Source organism: Gobius niger, assembly GCF_951799975.1.
Source record: "Gobius niger genome assembly, chromosome: 21".
In the NCBI taxonomy this organism is placed as follows: Eukaryota; Metazoa; Chordata; class Actinopteri; order Gobiiformes; family Gobiidae; genus Gobius; species Gobius niger.
In genome coordinates, this window is record NC_136872.1 from 25,862,892 (window position 1) to 25,885,177 (window position 22,286).

At 45.1% G+C, this 22,286-nt stretch overlaps 1 protein-coding gene across 1 annotated transcript; it reads left to right on the forward strand.

Moving 5' to 3' along the window:
- Positions 1–238: 238 nt before the first annotated feature.
- Positions 239–20,978, forward strand: npy2rl (neuropeptide Y receptor Y2, like; the record flags this gene model as incomplete). Its single annotated transcript, XM_079579743.1, has 5 exons — positions 239–424; positions 3,291–3,423; positions 15,536–15,701; positions 16,635–16,785; positions 20,376–20,978. Exons 1-5 carry the CDS (start codon positions 296–298, stop codon positions 20,976–20,978), a joined length of 1,182 nt encoding a protein of 393 aa, XP_079435869.1. The 5' UTR covers positions 239–295.
- Between the last annotated feature and the right edge of the window lie 1,308 nt (positions 20,979–22,286).

The following is a 22,286-nucleotide window of genomic DNA, read 5'->3' on the forward strand; positions in this document are numbered from 1 at the left end:
GAGTTTCATCTGAGTGACCTGTATCTGTGATCGAGTGAAACAGTGGGCGGGGCTTAGTCCTGCGTTACGGCCTCAGTGTTTGACGCACAAAGTCACACAACATTCCACTTTTATCCGTCACACGTTGTGCGTCGGCAGAGTTGATTTTGTTGATAATTATTCAAAACAAAAACGCGTAAACAGAACGAATAATATAAAAAAACACCGTCTTCACTTCCTGCCGGACTTGAACCCGTGACCTCTCTCTCTCTCTCTCCTCAGTGAGGGAAATGGCGCGGCCCTGACTGACCCCGAGATGGCGGCCGCCGAAGCCAGCAACGCCACGGGGGCGGACCCTGTGGAGGAGGAGGCGTCGTCATGGCAACCGCTGCCCGGCGACGGCATGAACTTCCCCGAGGACACCATTCGGCTGGTCGGCGTGCAGGTACCACATACTACTACTACATACTACATACTACCACATACTACTACATACTACTACATACTACCACATACTACCACATACTACATACTACCACATACTACATACTACCACATACTACTACATACTACAACTACAACTACATACTTCATACCACATACGACTACTACGACACCATTCGGCTGGTCGGCGTGCAGGTACCACATACTACTACTACATACTGCATACTACCACATACTACCACATACTACTACATACTACTACATACTACAACTACATACTTCATACCACATACGACTACTACGACACCATTTGGCTGCTCGGCGTGCAGGTACCAATTACTACTACCACATACTACCACATACTACGTACTACCACATACTACCACATACTACCACATACTACCACATACTACCACATACTACCACATACTACCACATACTACCACATACTACCACATACTACGTACTACCACATACTACCACATACTACCACATACTACCACATACTACCACATACTACCACATACTACCACATACTACCACATACTACCACATACTACCACATACTACCACATACTACCACATGCTACGTACTACCACATACTACCACATACTACCACATACTACCACATTCTACTACATACTACCACATACTACCACATACTACGTACTACCACATACTACCACATACTACGTACTACCACATACTACGTACTACCACATACTACCACATACTACCACATACTACCACATACTACCACATACTACCACATACTACCACATACTACCACATACTACCACATACTACGTACTACCACATACTACCACATACTACCACATACTACGTACTACCACATACTACCACATACTACCACATACTACTACATACTACCACATACTACCACATACTACGTACTACCACATACTACCACATACTACCACATACTACCACATACTACTACATACTACCACATACTACCACATACTACAACATATTACTACATACTACTACATACTACTACATACTACAACATATTACTACATACTACTACATACTACTACATACTACTACATACTACAACATATTACTACATACTACAACATACTACCACATACTACTACATACTACTACATACTACTACATACTACCACATACTACAACATACTACGTACTACCACATACTACCACATACTACAACATACTACCACATACTACTACATACTACTACATACTACTACATACTACCACATACTACAACATACTACGTACTACCACATACTACCACATTCTACTACATACTACCACATACTACCACATACTACCACATACTACATACTACCACATACTACCACATACTACCACATACTACCACATACTACCACATACTACCACATGCTACGTACTACCACATACTACCACATACTACCACATACTACGTACTACCACATACTACCACATACTACCACATACTACCACATACTACCACATACTACCACATTCTACTACATACTACCACATACTACCACATACTACGTACTACCACATACTACCACATACTACGTACTACCACATACTACCACATACTACCACATACTACCACATACTACCACATACTACCACATACTACCACATACTACCACATACTACCACATACTACCACATACTACCACATACTACGTACTACCACATACTACCACATACTACCACATACTACGTACTACCACATACTACCACATACTACCACATACTACTACATACTACCACATACTACCACATACTACCACATACTACCACATACTACCACATACTACCACATTCTACTACATACTACCACATTCTACCACATACTACGTACTACCACATACTACCACATACTACGTACTACCACATACTACCACATACTACCACATACTACCACATACTACCACATACTACCACATACTACCACATACTACCACATACTACCACATACTACCACATACTACGTACTACCACATACTACCACATACTACCACATACTACTACATACTACCACATACTACCACATACTACGTACTACCACATACTACCACATACTACGTACTACCACATACTACCACATACTACCACATACTACTACATACTACCACATACTACCACATACTACGTACTACCACATACTACCACATACTACCACATACTACCACATACTACTACATACTACCACATACTACCACATACTACAACATATTACTACATACTACTACATACTACTACATACTACAACATATTACTACATACTACTACATACTACTACATACTACTACATACTACAACATATTACTACATACTACTACATACTACTACATACTACCACATACTACAACATACTACGTACTACCACATACTACCACATACTACCACATACTACAACATACTACAACATACAACATACTACTACATACTACAACATACTACAACATACAACATACTACTACATACTACCACATACTACGTACTACAACATACTACTACATACTACCACATACTACGTACTACAACATACTACTACATACTACCACATACTACTACATACTACCACATACTACAACATACTACTACATACTACCACATACTACCACATACTACCACATACTACCACATACTACGTACTACCACATACTACCACATACTACCACATACTACCACATACTACTACATACTACAACTACAACTACATACTTCATACCACATACAACTACTACGACAGCATTCGACTGCTCAGCGTGCAGGTACCAATTACTACATACTACTACATACTACCACATACTACCACATACTTCACACCACATGCCGCGGCTGCTGCAGTTCCCCGTGTGTCCTGCAGGTGGTGCTGATCCTGGCCTACAGCACCATCATCGTCCTGGGGCTCGTGGGGAACTCTCTGGTCATCTACGTCATCTACCGCTTCAAGACGCTGAGGACGGTCACCAACTTCTTCATCGCCAACCTGGCCGTGGGTGAGTGGCACAGTGGTTAGTGCTCCTGCCTCACAGCGGGGTGGCACAGTGGTTAGTGCTCCTGCCTCACAGCGAGGTGGCACAGTGGTTAGTGCGCCTGCCTCACAGCGGGGTGGCACAGTGGTTAGTGCTCCTGCCTCACAGCGAGAAGGTCCTGGACGGAGCCTTATTATTTTCATGAGATAACGAGGTCATGTGTAAACAATGTGAACAGCAGGGGCCTCAGAACACAGCCCTGCGGGTACCCAGCCAAAACAAATAAAATAAACATTGATTTTTTCCGCATTGTTTCCCCCGCATTGTGGGAAACAATGCGGAAAAAATAGGAAAAATGTAGGTAAAATTGGGGGGAATTTTTGACGAAATATGGGGATAATAAATAAATAAATAAATAAGCGATTAAAAAGTTGGAAAAAAATAGGGAAAATGTAGGAATAGTTGGGTGGATTTTTTGACGGAATATGAAAAAAAAAAGTGATTCAAAAGTTGGGGAAAAAATGGAAAATGTAAAAAAAAAAAAACGGTTTGGGGAAAATATGGAAAAATGTGGGAAACAATGTGGAAAAAATAGAAAAATTATAGAAATAATTGGGTGGATTTTTTGACAAAATATGGGTAAAAATAAATAAATAAATAAATAAATAAATAATCAATTAAAAAGTTGGAAAAAAAATAGAAAAAAATATGGAAAATGTAAAAAAAAAAAAATGTTTTGGAAAATGACAAAATGCAAAAAACTAAAAAATAAATAAATAGAGCATGGTTCATTGTTCTGGAAATGGTCTCCACTTTCAGACGGCTTTATGAGACAGACATGTGACCTTTATTTTTCTGCTCTGGTTTCCCGCAGGGCTGTGTTTTGAGCCCCCTGCTGTTCACATTGTTTACTCATGATTTTGACCCTGTATGTGTTAAAAAAGCAGGAAAAATGTGGGAAACAATGTGGGAAAAATAGGAAAAATGTAGGAATAATTGGGTGGATTTTTTGACGAAATATGAAAAAAAAAAGTGATTTAAAAGTTGAAAAAAAAAATGTAAAATGTAAAAAAAAAATGGTTTGGGGAAAAAATGAAGGAAAAATGTGTGAGAAACGACAAAATGCAAAAAACAAACAAAAAATGTCATGTGACCTACATACAACTACTACAACACCATTCGGCTGCTCGGCGTGCAGGTACCAATTACTACTACCACATACTACATACTACTACATACTACATACTACCACATACTACTACATTCTACAACTACAATTACATACTACATACTTCATACCACATACACACACAGGTGGCACAGTGGATAGTGCTCCTGCCTCACAGCGAGAAGGTCCTGGACGAGGCCTTTCTGTGGAGTTTGCATGTTCTCCCCGTGTCTGGTTTCCTCCGGTTTCCCCTACCACTAAAACATGTACAATAGGTCACATGTTTTTGACGTGTTTCTCCACCTCCTCCTGATGATGAACTCGGCCCAGTGAAGGTCGTATCATCTGCATTTAAATATCACATTATTATCATGAGATACTACGAGGTCATGAGTAAACAATGTGAACAGCAGGGGCCTCAGAACACAGCCCTGCGGGACACCAGCCATAACAAATAACATAAACATTGATTTTTTCCCCCGCAATGTGGGAAACAATGCGGAAAAAATAGGAAAAATGTAGGTAAAATTGGGGGGAATTTTTGACGAAATATGGGGATAATAAATAAATAAATAAATAAGCGATTAAAAAGTTGGAAAAAAATAGGGAAAATGTAGGAATAGTTGGGTGGATTTTTTGACGGAATATGAAAAAAAAAAGTGATTCAAAAGTTGGGGAAAAAATGGAAAATGTAAAAAAAAAAAAACGGTTTGGGGAAAATATGGAAAAATGTGGGAAACAATGTGGAAAAAATAGAAAAATTATAGAAATAATTGGGTGGATTTTTTGACAAAATATGGGTAAAAATAAATAAATAAATAAATAAATAAATAATCAATTAAAAAGTTGGAAAAAAAATAGAAAAAAATATGGAAAATGTAAAAAAAAAAAAATGTTTTGGAAAATGACAAAATGCAAAAAACTAAAAAATAAATAAATAGAGCATGGTTCATTGTTCTGGAAATGGTCTCCACTTTCAGACGGCTTTATGAGACAGACATGTGACCTTTATTTTTCTGCTCTGGTTTCCCGCAGGGCTGTGTTTTGAGCCCCCTGCTGTTCACATTGTTTACTCATGATTTTGACCCTGTATGTGTTAAAAAAGCAGGAAAAATGTGGGAAACAATGTGGGAAAAATAGGAAAAATGTAGGAATAATTGGGTGGATTTTTTGACGAAATATGAAAAAAAAAAGTGATTTAAAAGTTGAAAAAAAAAATGTAAAATGTAAAAAAAAAATGGTTTGGGGAAAAAATGAAGGAAAAATGTGTGAGAAACGACAAAATGCAAAAAACAAACAAAAAATGTCATGTGACCTACATACAAGTACTACAACACCATTCGGCTGCTCGGCGTGCAGGTACCAATTACTACTACCACATACTACATACTACTACATACTACATACTACCACATACTACTACATTCTACAACTACAATTACATACTACATACTTCATACCACATACACACACAGGTGGCACAGTGGATAGTGCTCCTGCCTCACAGCGAGAAGGTCCTGGACGAGGCCTTTCTGTGGAGTTTGCATGTTCTCCCCGTGTCTGGTTTCCTCCGGTTTCCCCTACCACTAAAACATGTACAATAGGTCACATGTTTTTGACGTGTTTCTCCACCTCCTCCTGATGATGAACTCGGCCCAGTGAAGGTCGTATCATCTGCATTTAAATATCACATTATTATCATGAGATACTACGAGGTCATGAGTAAACAATGTGAACAGCAGGGGCCTCAGAACACAGCCCTGCGGGAAACCAGCCATAACAAATAACATAAACATTGATTTTTTCCCCCGCAATGTGGGAAACAATGCGGAAAAAATAGGAAAAATGTAGGTTAAATTGGGGGGAATTTTTGACGAAATATGGGGATAATAAATAAATAAATAAGCGATTAAAAAGTTTGAAAAAATAGGGAAAATGTAGGAATAGTTGGGTGGATTTTTTGACGAAATACAGAAAAAAAAAGTGATTCAAAAGTTGGGAAAAAAATGGAAAATGAAAAAAAAAAAAAAACGGTTTGGGTAAAAAATGGAAAAATGTGGGAAACAATGTGGAAAAAACTGAAAAATTATAGAAATAATTGGGTGGATTTTTTGACAAAATATGGGTAAAAATAAATAAATAAATAAATAAATAAATAAATAAATAAATAAATAAATAAATAATCAATTAAAAAGTTGGGAAAAAAATAGAAAAAAATATGGAAAATGTAAAAAAAAAAAAATGTTTTGGAAAATGACAAAATGAAAAAAAAAAAAAAAATTTATAAATAGAACGCGGCCCATTGTTCTGGAAATGGTCTCCACTTTCAGACGGCTTTATGAGACAGTCATGTGACCTTCGTTATTCTGCTCTGGTTTCCCGCAGGGGTGTGTGTTGAGCCCCCTGCTGTTCCCGTTGTTTACTCATGATTTTGACCCTGTATGTATTTAAAAAGCAGGAAAAATGTGGGAAACAATGTGGAAAAAATAGGAAAAATGTAGGAATAATTGGGTGGATTTTTTGACGAAATATATAAAAAAAAAAAAGTGATTTCAAAGTTGGAAAAAAAATGTAAAATGTAAAAAAAAAATGGTTTGGGGAAAAAATGGAGGAAAAATGTGTGAGAAACGACAACATGCAAAAAACAAACTAAAAATGTCATGTGACCTTCGTGTTTCTGCGCTGGTTTCCCTCAGGGGTGTGTTTTGAGCCCCCTGCTGTTCACATTGTTCACTCATGACCTCGTAGCATCTCATGATAATCATGCGATCATCAAATGCAGATGTTTGTATTAAAAAAGCAGGAAAAATGTGGGAAACAATGTGGAAAAAATAGGAAAAATGTAGATACAATTTTAACGAAATATGAAAAAAAAAATGAATAAATAAATAAGCGATTAAAAAGTTGGAAAAAATAGAAAAAAATATGGAAAATGTAAAAAAAAACAATGTTTTGGAAAATGACAAAATGCAAAAAACAAAAAAATATATAAATAGAACGCGGTCCATTGTTCTGGAAATGGTCGCCACTTTCAGACGGCTTTATGAGACAGTCATGTGACCTTCGTTTTTCTGATGAGCTGAAGGTCAGCGCTGGTTTCCCGCAGGGGTGTGTTTTGAGCCCCCTGTTGTTCACATTGTTCACTCATGACCTTGTAGCATCTCATGATAATAATGTGAGGATGAAATGCAGATGTTTGTATTAAAAAAGGAGGAAAAATGTGGGAAACAATGCGGAAAAAATAGGAAAAATGTAGGAATAAGTGGGGGGAATTTTTGATGAAATATGGGGGGGGGAAAAATAATAAATAAGCGATTAAAAAGTTGGAAAAATAGAAAAAAATATGGAAAATGAAAAAAAAGAAAAGAAAATGGAAATGGAAAAAATGAAGGAATAATGTGCAAAAAACAAACAAAAAATGTCATGTGACCTTTGTGTTTCTGCACTGGTTTCCCGCAGGGGTGTGTTTTGAGCCCCTGCTGTTCACATTGTTTACTCATGACCTTGGGACTCAGTTACTTTCCATGATTCTTTGCAGACACTTTCTAATATTTATATTTGTAAATATTATCTTCTAAGAAATGCAGATGCCTCGTGGAAACCCTGTAGATGATTCTCCTCACATTTATGTCATTAATCCACATATCTCTACATTTATCATTTTTCACCTGCAGCGTCTCCTTTGTAAAGTTTAGATTTGGGTAAAACTGGTGATTCCTGACCTGAAAACCACCCGTTTCGTTATAATCCTCCTGCTCCTAGAGGTTTCTGAACGACGAAACTCATATTTATTCATAATTAGGCGGCATTAAACCCAGCCCTGAGGAGAAAAGTCTCACGGATCTGAAACTGGCCGAGACGAGGAGCCGCCGGCGCCAAAGCAGTGCGAGAAAGTCCGGCTGCTTTATTATTTACTGTAATTAAGAGCGGCCCCGCGGAGACTCGGCGCTCGGGCCGGACTTCAGACGACCGGGAGGACCTGAAGATACGGCTCAATAATTAAACGTAGCTCTGGGCGTAAACACGGACCTTCATTCCGGGAGGGGGGGGCAGGAACACGTTCATCTGAGTCTGGACATGGTCTCCACTTCAGACGCCTTCACGAGGGAGTCATGTGATCTAAAGGACCGCTTTGTTTCACGGTGCAGTCGCTATGGAGACGTTCACCAGAAACCCAGGCTGAGAGTCGGGATTATGACCGTTTCGAGATGTGGAAAATGTGGGGGAAAAATTGGGGGAAATTTTGACGAAATATGGAGAAAAAAATAAATGTGATTTAACCTCTTAACTTCCACCTGAACGGATTCCAATTTCTCCAGTTTGGCTTTACCCTAATCAAAAAGCTTCCTGGGGGAAAAAGCACCAAAACAGCCACAAAAAATGAGAAGAAAACAAGGATGTAAAGACAACAAAAATGTGACAAAAATTCAACAAAAATGTGACAAAAATTCAACAAAAATTCAACAAAAATTCAACAAAAATGTGACAAAAATTCAACTAAAAAGTGACAAAAATTCAACAAAAATGTGACAAAAAAGTGACAAAAATTCAACAAAAAATGACAAAAACTCAACAAAAATGTGTCAAAAAAGTGACAAAAATTCAACAAAAAAGTGACAAAAATTCAACAAAAATGTGACAAAAATTCAACAAAAATGTGTCAAAAAAGTGACAAAAATTCAACAAAAAAGTGACAAAAATTCAACTAAAAAGTGACAAAAATTCAACAAAAATGTGACAAAAATTCAACAAAAAAGTGACAAAAATTCAACAAAAATTCAACAAAAAATCAACAAAAATTCAACAAAAAGTTACAAAATTTCAACAAAAATGTGACAAAAATTCAATAAAAATGTGACAAAAAAGTGACAAAAATTCAACAAAAATGTGACAAAAATTCAACAAAAATGTGTCAAAAAAGTGACAAAAATTCAACAAAAAAGTGACAAAAATTCAACTAAAAAGTGACAAAAATTCAACAAAAATGTGACAAAAATTCAACAAAAAAGTGACAAAAATTCAACAAAAATTCAACAAAAATTCAACAAAAAGTTACAAAATTTCAACAAAAATGTGACAAAAATTCAACAAAAAGTGACAAAAAAAAGAAAGAAAAAAAAAACATACAAATTTTGGTGAAACAACACAGCAACAATGCAAGGAAAAAGATCAGTTTTGTGGGTCTTAGCTTTCAAATGAGGTGTTACACAGGCCTGTATAAAGGCCAAAGAGGACAGAATGCATTTGGTTTAGGCGGGTGGTCAGAGGTTCAAAGTTGAAAAAAAAATGGGGAAAAAAATGTAAAATGTAAAAAAATAAAAAAAAGGTTTGGGAAAAAATGATGGAAAATGTGTGAAAAATTACAAAATGCAAAAAAAAAAAAAAATCTTTCTGAACATGGTCTCCACTGACAGACGCCTTTATGAGACGGTCATGTGACCCCATCTGAGCTGAGAGAGGAGACCCTGGACTTTAGGACAGTTTTTGTTTCGTGCTCCAGTCGTTACGGAGATTCGTGATTTTGACCGTTTCGAGATGTGGAAATTGTGTGAAAAAAGCAGGAAAAATATGGGGAAAAATTGGGGGAAATTTCGCTAAAAGAATAAAAATAAAATGTGATTTAAAAGTTGAAAAAAAATTGGGGAAAAAAATGGAAAATGTAAAAAAAGAAATAAAAAGTGTGGGGAAAAATGATGGAAAATGTGTGGAAAAAAGCAGGAAAAATGGGGGGGAAAATTGGGGGAAATTTCGATAAAAGAATAAAAATAAAATGTGATTTAAAAGTTGAAAAAAAATTGAGAAAAAAATGGAAAACGCAAAAATAAAAAGGTTTGGGGAAAAAATGATGGAAAATGTGTGAAAAATTAAAAATCTTCCTGAACCTGGTCTCCACAGTCAGACGCCTTTATGATTCGCTTTCTGAGACACATGACGGCGTCTGACAGTGGAGACGAGGCTCAGATCGGTGAGTCAGACGTTTCTGTCACAGTTTGTGAATAAAGATCAGGAAAAACATCTTTAAGTCGTTCACGTCTCCACTTTTTCAAAACCCTCATTATTCCTCACCTCAAAACCCATTTACAGCCGCTCTGCTCCGCCTCCTCGTCTGACGCTGCACCAGCCGCTCACAGACACACACACACACACACACACACACACACACACACACACACACACACACACACACACACACACACACACAACAACACAACAACTCTGTCTCTGCACCGGCCGCTCCGGAGCAAACGCTGAGTCATGTTTAATCCCAGACCGACGACGATCATCTGTTCAAACGTCTGCCTGGCTTCACAAAACACACACACACACACACACACACACACACACACACACACACACACACACACACACACACACACTGTTACCGTCTCTGCACCGGCCGCTCACACTCAGCACCAGGACACACAAACACAAACACTCACTCTCACAGATACAAGTGTGATCTGCAGGATTAAAGGCGACCATTGTGTGTTTGAATCAGTGAAAGTGTGTGTTGTTGTGTTGTTGTTGTTTGTTCAGCAGAGACGGTTTATTTGTGCAGCACAAACACAAACAAACACAAGGTCGTTCAGAGGCTTCAGTCACAGGTGATCACAAGAGGCAGAAAAAACAATCAGTGTAAGAGACTGATGAGGTCACAGGAGAGGTCACACCGGGCACCAGGTCCACCTCAGGTCCACCTCAGGTCCAGACCGAGCCTGGTCCAGACCGAGCCTGGGCCAGACCGAGCACCAGGTCCACCTCAGGTCCACCTCAGGTCCAGACCGAGCCGAGCCTGGTCCAGACCGAGCACCAGGTCCACCTCAGGTCCACCTCAGGTCCAGACCGAGCCTGGTCCAGACCGAGCCTGGGCCAGACCGAGCACCAGGTCCACCTCAGGTCCACCTCAGGTCCAGACCGAGCCGAGCCTGGTCCAGACCGAGCACCAGGTCCACCTCAGGTCCACCTCAGGTCCAGACCGAGCCTGGTCCAGACCGAGCCTGGTCCAGACCGAGCCTGGTCCAGAACAGAGGACATGCTGGGAAAGTCCGTCTTTATTTTCTTAGTGTAGCGACGACTGTCTCCCCGTTGCTCGCTTCTGGGAGCCGGGGGATCCGGGTAAAACGCGCTTGATCCAAGCACGATGTCCAGGCTAACTTTCATGTTTTGGAGGCCATGGGTTGAGGTGCGTAACGGCCCAAGATTATGATTTTAAAGGAATAGGCCACCGTTTTTACATACTGAGATATGTTCTTACCTCACTTTAGTCGAGTTAATATATCCCCGTCAGGTCTTTGTCCGTGCGCTCTGTCAGGCAAACGGAGCCTCTCACACATGTCACATAGCTCCAAAAAAGCTCACGATAGAAGCTACCAAGCTCTTCCACGTGTTCCCTATTTAAATAAAGTTACGTGAAGTGTTTTCACAGAAATGTAGCATGTCGATTTTATAAGCAGATAAAAAGGCTATTGACGGAAGTGAGCGGGGGAAGTCTTTAGGAGTTACTGCGCGGACGCTGTGCTCCTGTATCATTACGCCTCACAATATAGTCCCCCTTTTTATTTGCTTATAAAATCGACATGTTACATTTCTGTGTAAATATACTTCGCATGAAAACACTTCACGTAACTTTATTTAAATAGGGAACACGTGGAAGAGCTTGGTAGCTTCTATCGTGAGCTTTTTTGGAGCTATGTGACATGTGGGAGAGGCTGCGTATGTGTGAGCGCACGGACAAAGACCAGACGGGGATATATTAACTCGGCTAAGCTCAGGTAAGAACATATCTCAGTATGGAAAAACGGTGGCCTATTCCTTTAAGGACAACAATTCGGATGCGGATCGGACATGGATGTGGCAGTGAGGTAGATGGCTCTAAGGGCCCTAATGACAAGCGGTAAAAACCGCGCGACCTCCCGTCACCCAAACACCCACTGGCACCTGGGTGTCCATATAGACCAGCCTCCATCCTGCCCCCCAGTGGTAGAATGCCATGTAGGTCAACTACGTCTAACGCTTGAAGGCTACGAAGAACCATAACGGCTCCTTCACTTAGAAATACAAAAATCATGAGTCTTGGACTCTGTTCGAGTGTTAAACTCGGGTCCTCACATCTCTCGTCTTTTAAACATTCTGCTTCGGTGAAAACATTAAAGGGACTTTGATGTAAAAAGTGATGAAGTTCTTCCTTCCCGGAGAGCTCCTGCACAGCAGGTGCTGCTGAATATTTTCCAGCTAAAACAGAAGTTTCTTGGGAAAAGTGAATGTCTGCTCAGAGTTGTCAAGTGTCCTGTTTCTGCTGATAAACTATAGTAAATAAGAATATAAGATCTTCCTCTGCCTCTCCAGACTGTTTCTGCTGAGAGACGCCGCCTCACAGTGAGTGGCAGCTGGTGTGAGGCTGTAACTGTCACTGTCCTGTTTTGGAAACTTCTGGATTTTGACTGGTGTTGGCGTCTGGGCTGGAGGGACGGCTCACAGCGAGCGCTCAGATCCAAAACTTAAAGCAGTACTAAGTAACTCTTCCCCCTAGAGGCCATAAGCGCAACTGCAGGTGTCGTAGCAAGTTACGATTTAACTTATTAATTGTCTTGGAGAGTAAATCCTACGCTGACGAAGGGAGAGAGGGTAACTCTGCATCCAGTTGTAAATACTGTTTAAAGTGACGTTAGCCCGCAGTTAGCTTTGCCCGTTAGCCTGTTAGCTTCTTCTTCGTGATTCCATTAGTGTGTATTGGTGTCTCCGGGCCGGTGACAGTGAAGTTGCAAACATGGTTTTCTGTCCAGAGACACCAGGGGGCGATGAAAGACCCTCCAATCATCCCTTTAACACTTGTATCACCCCCACAGGGACGACGGGGAGGGTTTATTAAGGTAAACACGTTACTTAGTTCTGCTTTAACAGGTTTGTATCTGCTCCGGGCCGCAGGAAGAGTGGGGCGTTCACTCACTCGTTCACTCACTCGTTCACTCACTCGTTCACTCCCTCAGTAAAGAAAAATCTCCTTCTTGTGACTTTGACGGAGCCGAGCAGAAGCGTCTCCGGCCCCTCAGTCCTTTGTCTCTGAATCACGGCCCGGGAGCTACATCGTGTCGTCGTGAATATTTAAAACGGAGGCAGCACTTTGGCTTTGGGAGGATTCTAAATGGATTTGGATCAACATCAGGGACAAGCACCGAGCGGCGGCTGAACTCTCCCCCCTCCTCCCCCCGTTTACAGGACGGCAGGGAATTAAAGCAGCAGATCATACACGGAAAACCTGAGGAGGAAGAGTGACTGCGGTTCACTTTTCAGAACCAGAAGCAGATCATGCAGATCAGGGGAGAGGGCAGAGGGAAGAGGGGAGAGGGGAGAGGGGAGAGGGGAGAGGGGAGAGGGCACAAGGCAGAGGAGAGAGGACACAAGGCAGAGGGGAGAGGGGAGAGAGGAGAGGGGAGAGGGCACAAGGCAGAGGAGAGAGGACACAAGGCAGAGGGGAGAGGGGAGAGAGGAGAGGGGAGAGGGCACAAGGCAGAGGGGAGAGGGGAGAGGGGAGAGAGGAGAGGGGAGAGGGCACAAGGCAGAGGGGAGAGGGCACAAGGCAGAGGGGAGAGGGGAGAGGGCAGAGGGGAGAGGGGAGAGAGGAGAGGGGAGAGGGCACAAGGCAGAGGGGAGAGGGCAGAGGGGAGAGAGGAGAGGGCACAAGGCAGAGGGGAGAGGGCACAAGGCAGAGGGGAGAGGGCACAAGGCAGAGGGGAGAGGGGAGAGGGCAGAGGGGAGAGGGGAGAGAGGAGAGGGGAGAGGGCACAAGGCAGAGGGGAGAGGGGAGAGGGCAGAGGGGAGAGGGGAGAGAGGAGAGGGGAGAGGGCACAAGGCAGAGGGGAGAGGGGAGAGGGCAGAGGGGAGAGGGGAGAGAGGAGAGGGGAGAGGGCACAAGGCAGAGGGGAGAGGGCACAAGGCAGAGGGGAGAGGGGAGAGGGCACAAGGCAGAGGGGAGAGGGGAGAGGGCAGAGGGGAGAGGGGAGAGAGGAGAGGGCACAAGGCAGAGGGGAGAGGGCAGAGGGGAGAGGGCACAAGGCAGAGGGGAGAGGGGAGAGGGCACAAGGCAGAGGGGAGAGGGGAGAGGGGAGAGGGCACAAGGCAGAGGGGAGAGGGCACAAGGCAGAGGGGAGAGGGGAGAGGGGAGAGAGGAGAGGGCACAAGGCAGAGGGGAGAGGGCACAAGGCAGAGGGGAGAGGGGAGAGAGGAGAGGGGAGAGGGCACAAGGCAGAGGGGAGAGGGCACAAGGCAGAGGGCAGAGGGCACAAGGCAGAGGGCAGAGGGGAGAGGGCAGAGGGGAGAGGGGAGAGAGGAGAGGGGAGAGGGCACAAGGCAGAGGGGAGAGGGCAGAGGGGAGAGGGCACAAGGCAGAGGGGAGAGGGGAGAGGGCACAAGGCAGAGGGGAGAGGGCAGAGGGGAGAGGGGAGAGGGCACAAGGCAGAGGGGAGAGGACAGAGGGGAGAGGGCACAAGGCAGAGGGGAGAGGACAGAGGGGAGAGGGCAGAGGGCACAAGGCAGAGGGGAGAGGGCACAAGGCAGAGGGGAGAGGACAGAGGGGAGAGGGCAGAGGGCACAAGGCAGAGGGGAGAGGGCAGAGGGGAGAGGGCACAAGGCAGAGGGGAGAGGACAGAGGGGAGAGGGCAGAGGACAGAGGGGAGAGGGCACAAGGCAGAGGGGAGAGGGGAGAGGGCACAGCTGCAGAGTAAGTCTAACATGTGTGTTTTTCATGAATGAACGTGTTGTTTCTGGCCGGGCGGGCGACTCGTGCTGCTCAAAGTGATTTATGTACAAAAGAAAGATGAACGAGGGGGAAACGCCCGAAATATCAAAGGAGACAAACTCAAAACGAAGCGGTGCCGCCTCAGGGAGCGGGAGGAGAAAAGGCTCAGTCCTCGGGTTCAGACCTCTGTTTCCGGGACGTTTCGATCTGATTATTGTCTGTTGTGTTTCCAGCCGACCTCCTGGTGAACGCGCTGTGCCTGCCCTTCACGCTCGTCTACACGCTGCAGGGCGAGTGGAAGTTCGGCAGCGTCATGTGCTTCCTGCTGCCGTACGCCCAGGGCCTCGCCGTGCACGTCTCCACGGTGACGCTCAACGTGATCGCGCTGGACCGACACAGGTGAGACCCGAACCCTCCATCCTGGAGAACAGTTTAAGCTCTGACCTCCCGCCTTTTCTCCGGCTGAGCTTTACAGCCAAAAGGCCAGAGTGACGCCTCGTTTGAAAGCTGAGACCTATAAAACTGAATGGATCTTTTTCTTCGAGTTGTTGCCGCCTTGTTGTGATTTTGACATGTTTTTTTCAGCGCTTTTTTGTTCTTCATTGGCTTTTTGTTGCATTTCATCTCTGTTTTAGTCCCATTTTTGTCATTTTTTCATTGCTTTTTCATCACTTTTTCCATCATGTTTTTGTCACTTTTTCGTCACTTTTTTGTCATGTTTTCGTCACTTTTTTCATTGCTTTTTTGTCACATTTTTGCCGTTCTTCATTGGCTTTTTGTTGCATTTTCATCTCTGTTTTAGTCCCGTTTTTGTTATTTTTTCTTTGCTTTTTCGTCACATTTTCGTCACTTTTTTTGCCATGTTTTTGTCATTTTTTCATCACTTTTTTGGTCACTTTTCCATTGCTTTTTCATCATGTTTTTGCCATGTTTTTGTTACTTTTTTCATTGCTTTTTCGTCACTTTTTCCGTCATGTTTTTATCATTTTTTCATCACTTTTTCAGTCACTTTTTCATCACATTTTACGGCATGTTTTCGTCACTTTTTTGTTTTTCCTTTCATCCTCGTATTTTGTCACAATTTTGACACTTTTCATAATAATGTTTCATTTGGGTAAAGCCACGTTGAAGAGAATGTGCTCCGTTCAGGCGGGAGCTGAGAGGTTAAGGCGAGACTGGTTCCTCCGTGACGATCAAACGCAGACTTCACACTTTCTCTCAGTCGATGGAAACCCTGAAGTCGCGCTGCTGTTGTGGAGACTTTCTTTCTTTTTGTGATTCTTTTTGCGCTACACTTTCATTTCATTCCCTTTTTGTCGCCCACATCCACAGGTGTATCGTGTACCACCTGGAGACGCGGATGAGGAAGCCCGTGTGTTTCGCCGTCATCGCCCTGACCTGGGTCCTCAGCGCCGTCCTGGCCTCGCCGCTCGCCATCTTCAGAGAGTACGGCTCCTTCACGCTGGACGGACACACCATCCAGGTACGAGACATAACCCTGATCCATCTTCAGAGAGTACGGCTCCTTCACGCTGGACGGACACACCATCCAGGTACGAGACAAAACCCTGATCCATCTTCAGAGAGTACGGCTCCTCACGCTGGACGGACACACCATCCAGGTACGAGACAAAACCCTGATCCATCTTCAGAGAGTACGGTTCCTCACGCTGGACGGACACACCATCCAGGTACGAGACATAACCCTGATCCATCTTCAGAGAGTACGGCTCCTTCACGCTGGACGGACACACCATCCAGGTACGAGACAAAACCCTGATCCATCTTCAGAGAGTACGGTTCCTCACGCTGGACGGACACACCATCCAGGTACGAGACATAACCCTGATCCATCTTCAGAGAGTACGGCTCCTCACGCTGGACGGACACACCATCCAGGTACGAGACATAACCCTGATCCATCTTCAGAGAGTACGGTTCCTCACGCTGGACGGACACACCATCCAGGTACGAGACAAAACCCTGATCCATCTTCAGAGAGTACGGCTCCTTCACGCTGGACGGACACACCATCCAGGTACGAGACATAACCCTGATCCATCTTCAGAGAGTACGGCTCCTTCACGCTGGACGGACACACCATCCAGGTACGAGACAAAACCCTGATCCATCTTCAGAGAGTACGGCTCCTTCACGCTGGACGGACACACCATCCAGGTACGAACCCTGATCCATCTTCAGGGAGTACGGCTCCTCACGCTGGACGGACACACCATCCAGGTACGGACCCTAACCCTGATCCATCTTCAGAGAGTATGGCTCCTTCACGCTGGACGGACACACCATCCAGGTACGAGACATAACCCTGATCCATCTTCAGAGACTACGGCTCCTTCACGCTGGACTGACGCACCATCCAGGTACGAGACATAACCCTGATCCATCTTCAGAGAGTACGGCTCCTCACGCTGGACGGACACACCATCCAGGTACGAGACATAACCCTGATCCATCTTCAGAGAGTACGGCTCCTCACGCTGGACGGACACACCATCCAGGTACGAGACACAACCCTGATCCATCTTCAGGGAGTACGGCTCCTTCACGCTGGACGGACACACCATCCAGGTACGAGACAAAACCCTGATCCATCTTCAGAGAGTACGGCTCCTTCACGCTGGACGGACACACCATCCAGGTACGAGACACAACCCTGATCCATCTTCAGAGAGTACGGCTCCTTCACGCTGGACGGACACACCATCCAGGTACGAACCCTGATCCATCTTCAGGGAGTACGGCTCCTCACGCTGGACGGACACACCATCCAGGTACGGACCCTAACCCTGATCCATCTTCAGAGAGTATGGCTCCTTCACGCTGGACGGACACACCATCCAGGTACGAGACATAACCCTGATCCATCTTCAGAGACTACGGCTCCTTCACGCTGGACTGACGCACCATCCAGGTACGAGACATAACCCTGATCCATCTTCAGAGAGTACGGCTCCTCACGCTGGACGGACACACCATCCAGGTACGAGACACAACCCTGATCCATCTTCAGAGAGTACGGCTCCTCACGCTGGACGGACACACCATCCAGGTACGAGACACAACCCTGATCCATCTTCAGGGAGTACGGCTCCTTCACGCTGGACGGACACACCATCAGGTACGAGACATAACCCTGATCGATGTTCATTTTGCGTTTTGTGAACAAACAAACAAAGACAAGCAGCAGGAGGACGTACTTTCGATGGCAAAACAACATATTTCTACCTCCAGGTCTTGACTTGTTGGAGATTCCTGCTCTACAGCGTCTCTCCCTGTCCCTCGTGTAAACCTGTCCCTCTTGTCCCTCAGGTGTTGGCGTGTCCCTCATGTCCCTCAGGTCCCTCAGGTCCCTCAGGTGTTAGCGTGTCCCTCAGGTGTTGGCGTGTCCCTCATGTCCCTCAGGTGTTGGCATGTCCCTCATGTCCCTCAGGTGTTGGCGTGTCCCTCATGTGTTGACTTGTCCCTCAGGTGTTGACTTGTCCCTCATGTGTTGACTTGTCCCTCAGGTGTTGGCGTGTCCCTCAGGTGTTGGCGTGTCCCTCAGGTGTTGGCATGTCTCTGTCCCTCAGGTGTTGGCGTGTCCCTCTTGTCCCTCAGGTCCCTCAGGTGTTGGTGTGTCTCTGTCCTCCAGGTGTTGACAGGTCCCTCAGGTGTTGGCGTGTCCCTCAGGTGTTGGCGTGTCCCTCAGGTCCCTCAGATGTTGACGTGTCTCTGTCCTCCAGGTGTTGACAGGTCCCTCAGGTGTTGGCGTGTCCCTCAGGTGTTGGCGTGTCCCTCAGGTCCCTCAGGTGTTGACGTGTCTCTGTCCCTCAGGTGTTGGCGTGTCCCTCAGGTGTTGGCGTGTCCCTCAGGTCCCTCAGGTGTTGACGTGTCTCTGTCCCTCAGGTGTTGGCGTGTCCCTCAGGTCCCTCAGATGTTGACATGTCCCTCTTGTCCCTCAGGTCCCTCAGGTGTTGACATGTCTCTGTCCTCCAGGTGTTGGCGTGTTCCTCAGGTGTTGACGTGTCCCTCAGGTCCCTCAGGTGTTGACATGTCTCTGTCCTCCAGGTGTTGACGTGTCCCTCATGTCCCTCAGGTGTTGACATGTCTCTGTCCCTCAGGTGTTGACAGGTCCCTCAGGTCCCTCAGATGTTGACATGTCTCTGTCCCTCAGGTGTTGACAGGCCCCTCAGGTCCCTCAGGTGTTGACGTGTCCCTCTTGTCCCTCTTGTCCCTCATGTCCCTCAGGTGTTGACGTGTCTCTGTCCCTCAGGTGTGCACAGAGAAGTGGCCCGGTAAGAGCACAGACGGGACCCTCTACAGCGTCTCCATGCTGATCCTCCAGTACTTTCTGCCTCTGTCTCGTGTTGACTTGTCTCTCTCTGACGTGTCCCTCAGGTCCTCCAGGTGTTGACGTGTCCCTCTTGTCCCTCAGGTGTTGACGTGTCCCTCTTGTCCCTCATGTCCCTCAGGTGTTGACATGTCTCTTGTCCCTCTGGTGTTGACATGTCCTTCAGGTCCCTCTTGTCCCTCAGGTGTTGACATGTCTCTGTCCCTCAGGTGTTGACATGTCTCTGTCCCTCAGGTGTTGGCGTGTCCCTCAGGTCCCTCAGGTGTTGACATGTTTCTTGTCCCTCAGGTCCCTCAGGTGTTGACGTGTCTCTGTCCCTTAGGTGTGCACAGAGAAGTGGCCCGGTAAGAGCACAGACGGGACCCTCTACAGCGTCTCCATGCTGATCCTCCAGTACTTTCTGCCTCTGTCTCGTGTTGACTTGTCTCTCTCTGACGTGTCCCTCAGGTCCTCCAGGTGTTGACGTGTCCCTCTTGTCCCTCAGGTGTTGACGTGTCCCTCTTGTCCCTCATGTCCCTCAGGTGTTGACATGTCTCTTGTCCCTCTGGTGTTGACATGTCCTTCAGGTCCCTCTTGTCCCTCAGGTGTTGACATGTCTCTGTCCCTCAGGTGTTGACATGTCTCTGTCCCTCAGGTGTTGGCGTGTCCCTCAGGTCCCTCAGGTGTTGACATGTTTCTTGTCCCTCAGGTCCCTCAGGTGTTGACGTGTCTCTGTCCCTTAGGTGTGCACAGAGAAGTGGCCCGGTAAGAGCACAGACGGGACCCTCTACAGCGTCTCCATGCTGATCCTCCAGTACTTCCTGCCTCTGTCCATCATCTCCTTCGCGTACGCTCACATCTGGACGAAGCTGCGCGGTCACGTGAGTCCGGCGGAGAACGTGTCGGCGTCCTCCGAGCGGCACCAGCGGCGCCGTAACACCACGAAGATGCTGGTGACCATGGTGGCGGTGTTCGCCGTGAGCTGGCTGCCCTTCCACGCCTTCCAGCTGGCCACGGACATCGACAGCGGCGTGCTGGACATGCGTGACTTCCGCCTGCTCTACACGCTGTTCCACGTGGTCGCCATGTGCTCCACCTTCGCCAACCCGCTGCTGTACGGCTGGATGAACCGCAACTACCGCGCCGCCTTCCTGGCCGTGTTCAAGTGCGCCGGAGCGGAGGCGGCGGCCAGAGCGCGCGGCGCCAGGGTGGACAGTCTGCATCCAATCGTGAAGAAGACCAAGGGCAGTGGGCGGGGCAAGAGCCAAGGGAAAGAGGAGGCGGCGGTGGCAGGAACGGCGGCGGCAACGGCGGCAACGGCGAGGCTCAACGCGACGGACGTCTGAGTCTGAGGTGAGGAGCCGAGAGAGACATCCTGCAAAGTCCACTTCGCAGAGCTTTACCAGGGCCTTACTTTACCAGGACTTTGCTAGAACTTTACCAGGACTTTATCATAACTTTACAAGGACTTTACAAGAACTTTACAAGGACTTTACCAGGACTTTACTAGGACTTTACAAGGACTTTAATAGGACTTTACTAGGACTTTACTAGGACTTTACTAGGACTTTACTAGGACTTTACTAGGACTTTACTAGGACTTTACAAGAACTTTACCAGGACTTTGCAAGGACTTTACTAGGACTTTACAAGAACTTTACAAGAACTTTACCAGGACTTTACCAGGACTTTACCAGGACTTTACCAGGACTTTACTAGGACTTTACTAGGACTTTACTAGGACTTTACAAGGACTTTACAAGGACTTTACTAGGACTTTACCAGGACTTTACTAGGACTTTACAAGAACTTTACTAGGACTTTACTAGGACTTTACTAGGACTTTACCAGGACTTTACTAGGACTTTACCAGGACTTTACAAGGACTTTACTAGGACTTTACTAGGACTTTACAAGAACTTTACTAGAACTTCACCTGGACTTTACCAGGACTGTACCAGAACTTTACCAGAACTTCACCTGGACTTTACCAGGACTTTACTAGGACTTTATCAGGACTTTATCAGAACTTTACCAGAACTTTAACAGAACTTTATCAGAACTTTACCAGAACTTTATCAGAACTTTACCAGGACTTTACTAGGACATTACCAGGACTTTAAAAGAACTTTATCAGAACTTTACCAGAACTTTAACAGAACTTTACAAGAACTTTACCAGGACTTTACTAGGACTTTACCAGGACTTTACCAGGACTTTACTAGGACATTACCAGGACTTTACTAGGACTTTACTAGGACTTTACCAACTTTACAAGAACTTTACAAGAACTTTACAAGAACTTTACCAGAACTTTACAAGAACTTTACAAGTACTTTACCAGAACTTTACTAGGACTTTACAAGAACTTTACAAGAACTTTACAAGAACTTTACCAGGACTTTACTAGGACTTTACAAGAACTTTACCAGAACTTTACAAGAACTTTACAAGAACTTTACAAGAACTTTACAAGAACTTTATCAGAACTTTACAAGAACTTTACAAGAACTTTACAAGAACTTTACCAGAACTTTACAAGAACTTTACCAGAACTTTACAAGAACTTTACCAGAACTTTACCAGAACTTTAACAGAACTTTAACAGAACTTTAACAGAACTTTACAAGAACTTTACCAGAACTTTAGCAGAA